General features: G+C 31.6%; 1 protein-coding gene across 1 annotated transcript; it reads right to left on the reverse strand.

Moving 5' to 3' along the window:
- Positions 1-1,033: 1,033 nt before the first annotated feature.
- LOC103503890 (auxin-induced protein 6B) lies at positions 1,034-2,298 on the reverse strand. The gene has a single exon (XM_008468276.3). The coding sequence runs from the start codon at positions 2,240-2,242 to the stop codon at positions 1,790-1,792; it is 453 nt and encodes a 150-aa protein (XP_008466498.2). The 5' UTR covers positions 2,243-2,298; the 3' UTR covers positions 1,034-1,789.
- Positions 2,299-4,613: the final 2,315 nt, after the last annotated feature.

The following is a 4,613-nucleotide window of genomic DNA, read 5'->3' on the forward strand; positions in this document are numbered from 1 at the left end:
CCCTTCCACTGAAAGCCTTCCCAAATCTCAATTCCCTAACCTACTTCACTTTAATTATCAACATCCACACCATCATTTTCAATTTTATTCTAACATAACTCATCTAATTATCTTCAATCTTCATTTTTCTTTCCTTCCATTTTTTTTAAAATTTGATCTACTGGTTGTTTAGTATACAATTAATTTTATATTATAACAAGATATCTGTTTTTAATTTTCCTTTTTAAACCATTTATCATTATTTGCTTGTTTATACTTCCCTTCAGGAAGTTTTTAAAAATAAAGATTACATGTTTAAAACGAACATCCATGTGGCTCGTTCCAAGAACAAAAAAGTATCTTTTCTTATTTATGACAAATACAAACACATCAGATCAAATAAAACATACTTACTTTAATCAAACTGCTTAAGATACCAAAGTTAAAGAAATTCATATTTGAGTTGAGGAAGAGATGGATGACAAGTGACACCATCTATAAAATAAATAAAAGGATCACTATGTTTTAGAGTTACATAGTCAATTAATGCTAAATCAATCATTATTTTCGTTGCATAAACTCAAACCTCTTGGAATATATAGTATTTGTGCAAGAATTTTTCTTTCTAAATGTATTGACTTAAGCAATTAATAGTATTCCTCCTTTTTTTTTTTTTTTTTTTTTTTTTGCTAGCTGACATGTATTATTATTATTATTTTTTCTCTAAAGTTGAAGATTAAAATTTTAATTTATTTGTACCAAATTCCTTTCTCCCTCAACCAAGCAAAATTGTCAACAAAACAGATAGACATAAACAATTTGGGAGGTGATAAACAAACTCTCCACATAAATCAAATAAATTGATGAGAAATTCACAAAAAAAAAAAAAAAAAAAATTAGTGAGAAACTTAGAGAGTTGAAAAAAAGAAAAGGAAGGAAAATTACAGTACAGGAAAAGGGCACGAGCAATGTCTGAGATATACACATGGATTATAGTATGAGACAAGGACATGTCATGTAATAAGAACAAGAAAATATGAAAATTTTTATATTTGAATTTTTAGTATATCCCTATCCCCCCCATTTGAAATGTCACAAAGACAAAAGGAGTCAGGTGAAACAGAGCAAATGAGACATATGCCCCTTCAGTTTATTTTTATATTGCACATGTCTTCCCATTGGAGCCTCCCCCTGCCCCAATTACTAATTTACAACCTTTCCTTTTCTAAATAAAATCATTAGTCACATTGGAATTGGAATTGGAATTGGAATTGGAATTGGAATTGGTCTATAGAATTTCTCATTGAATAATTTGAAATCAATCGCTTAATATACAGAAAATAGACCTCTGGCCGAATTAGCAACACTTTCTGTTGTTTTTCTTCTTCCTCTTCTTCCTTCTCGGTTCCGCCCCGACTCCGATTCGAGCTCGGGACGACACGGTGAATTGATCCCTCCACCAGTTTTTGCCATCTCCATAAGCATTCTCCGGAGCTAAAACAAGTTCCCCAATAATCACATTACACTTCCTTCACTTTGTTTCTTTTTTTTTTTTCTCTCAAAGAAAAACCCCCATAAATCCTCTAGCCTTTTCTGTGTATATGTAGCAAGTAGGATGTGGAAGGTCCAAAAAAGGGGAAAAAATGAAAACCCAGATTAGATTAAATTAAAATTACAACCCATCTCGGGTAACTCAACCGAGTCAAATCTGGATCTTTGACTCGCTCCTTTTGATGTTGTTCTTGTTTATGTTCTTCACTTTATCTGCAAAGTTGCTGCCAATTCAGACGGATTTACAAAAACACCCGCATTACCAAATGGATTTTTCGGCCAACCCATGAAGCAAAGGCCGAGATTCCGGCCACAAATCCAGCCCAGTTCTGATTCCGATATGACAATAACTTTGAAAATCGTCCAATTTCACGAACCGCCCCGAGTTCGGAGACTCGGATCTAGAGATGAACCGGATAACTTCTTCGAAAACCGACTCGTCGCAAGGGATTGCCAACGGACCTTGATTGGTGAACCCATACTCCTCTTCGGCTTGGACCAGAAGCTTCTTGAAAACCGGGTGGTTCAAGTAAGTGGCACGGACAACGAACCGCCGCGAGCTTGTTCCGACGCATACAGCCACGTGTCCGGCGGGTACGTCGGAAGGGATACGATTGGCTGACATTCTAGCTTTGTTGCGCCACCGTCGTAGCATTTGCCGGAGCCTGACAATGTGGCGGATTTTGCTGCATTTTCCGAGCCCGGCCGACATATTCCGATTGGAGGAAAAACAAAAAGGGGAGGTTGAAGGTGAGATTTGGAGGATGTGTTTGGAAGTTGGGGAGTTTTTGCAATGGCAATGGTGGAGGGTTTTATAGACATTCGGTTGACGAAAATACCCCTCCTTTTGTTTTATATTTACTACGGCTCCCGCTTCTTTTTATTTATACCTACGCCTGCCTTTATTATTATTATTGTTCTTTTTTTAATTCTTTCAAAATAATATTCCTATTCCAATATTAGGCCTTCTCCATATAATTATATTACAAATTTTTCAAAATTTAAATTTATTTTCAAAATTGTGTAATTTTGGATCATATCAATTTTACTTTGACTAAACTTGGATTTCCCAAACCCTGCCCTGCTCCCCCCACCTCATATTTCATTCGGAAACTAAAATTAAATGTCATTTCTCACATTACTCTTTTATTCATTTGGCAATTCACATTTGAATATTTTGCATTTGGTTTTCATATTTTTTTTTAGCAACTTAAAAAATTCATATATAAATTAATAAATCTACTGTCACTCAGTCCTATATATATTTATCAATAGATGAGTTCCAAGTCTTCGTCTAATAAGTTGTAGGACATGAACTCAAATAAAAAAAAAAAAAACAAATCATAAAAACAGTTAAATCCATGTTGTTGATTCTTCCTTAGTTTTAATTTAAAAAAAAAAATGATTCTACATTAAAATACAACTTTTTTTTTCCATATATCTTAAAAACATTTGTTTTCTTTTTTCGGTATGCCCATAGTTCTATTTTTCTTTAATAAAGAGAAGATCATGAGTTTGCTATACATAGAAAAACATTCTTCCACTAATAAAAAGACACTTTGAAATAGAATAAAAGATACTGTAAACTCTAAACAACTCAAAGATAAATAATAATAATAATGTCGTATAAGAAATTTGCAGGTCTATACATCCTTAAATTTTGATTAAACTATATCTACTATGAAAATACATAATAGAAATTACTAAAAGAAGAAACTTTAAGAAATTTGATATTTTTAATAATAATAATATTAATAATAATGTTGTCCTCAGTGATTCACAAGTAAGTATTTAAAAAAATAATAAAGTGCTTTACGGTACTTAAACAAGTTACAAATCCGTATTATTATTTGTTTAGCATAACTTCATCTTGTGCATATTGAAAATATTGATTAATTTTCTTATAACTATCAAAGCCATGCTGATGAATAATGTTCTGTTCTGTTCGTTTTTTTTTTTTTTTTTTTAACACGAAGTATTGGGATTTGGACAATTATTGTACTTTTGAATAGAAGTAATTTATTAGATGTACAATATTGGTGTATTTTATTTTAGAATAAGTGTTAAGTTGTGTCACGTTGATACGAAGAAAAACAGTGGGCTTCAAATATATATCACTGCCAAGAACAAGATGGTATATATATATAAATATAAATAGACACCCCATGTTCTATCTATCCTACCCTATAACAATCCCTCCAAAATTTTACAATTCAAATCATACTTCACTGTTTTTCCTTTTTCATTTTACAATACGCATATATATTATTATTTATATATAATGTTCTAGACGCCTCATTTCCAAAGTTGTTTTTTCTTATAAAATATATAACCCAAGCTTTTAGAAAATCAATCATCAACCTTCCCAATCACAAGAAGTCGATTCTTGTAAGTTTAATGATAAACCGGTTATATAACTTATACGTAATTTGGGTCAGGGTTCATCAATAACTATATAGTTTTTTGTTTTTCATTTTTTTTTAAATTAAGCCTCTTTTTTCGATTTTTTTTTTTTTTTTTTTTGAGTGAAAGAGTTGAATTTTTAGCAAATTTCAAAATAGTTGGCTATTTATAGTATATCGATTTTCTCTTTATTGCTTATAACAATTTGCATTTTACCACTACAATAGACGGGGATACTCCCGACACCAAAAAACGTCGGCGAAAATAAAAAGTACGTCGGGAAAGGATATCCCGACGTACCAAACAGCATCAAGAAGAACGTCGGGAGAAAGGCGTTGGGAGAGGCTTTCTCGACGCCATACCAACACGGCGTCGGAAAAACCTCTTTTCCGACATTTTTTCCTGACGTTTCTTTACGTCGGGAATTCCTTTTTATATATTTTTTAAAAATATTTTATTTCTACTTTTTTCCTTATAATATTTTGCTCAAACATTCACAATGATGTTCATATTGCTCAAAATAAATTTCCGACGTTTTGGATTAAATTAAAACAAATTAAATATAAATTAAAATAAATTAAGAAATATACAAACACAAATTTAAAAAATAGAATTAAAATTAATAATACGAATAAGTTCACTACAACAAAATATAGTTCTCCGAGTGTATTCTTAGCCCT

This window comes from Cucumis melo, chromosome 4 (assembly GCF_025177605.1).
Source record: "Cucumis melo cultivar AY chromosome 4, USDA_Cmelo_AY_1.0, whole genome shotgun sequence".
Taxonomy (NCBI): domain Eukaryota; kingdom Viridiplantae; phylum Streptophyta; class Magnoliopsida; order Cucurbitales; family Cucurbitaceae; genus Cucumis; species Cucumis melo.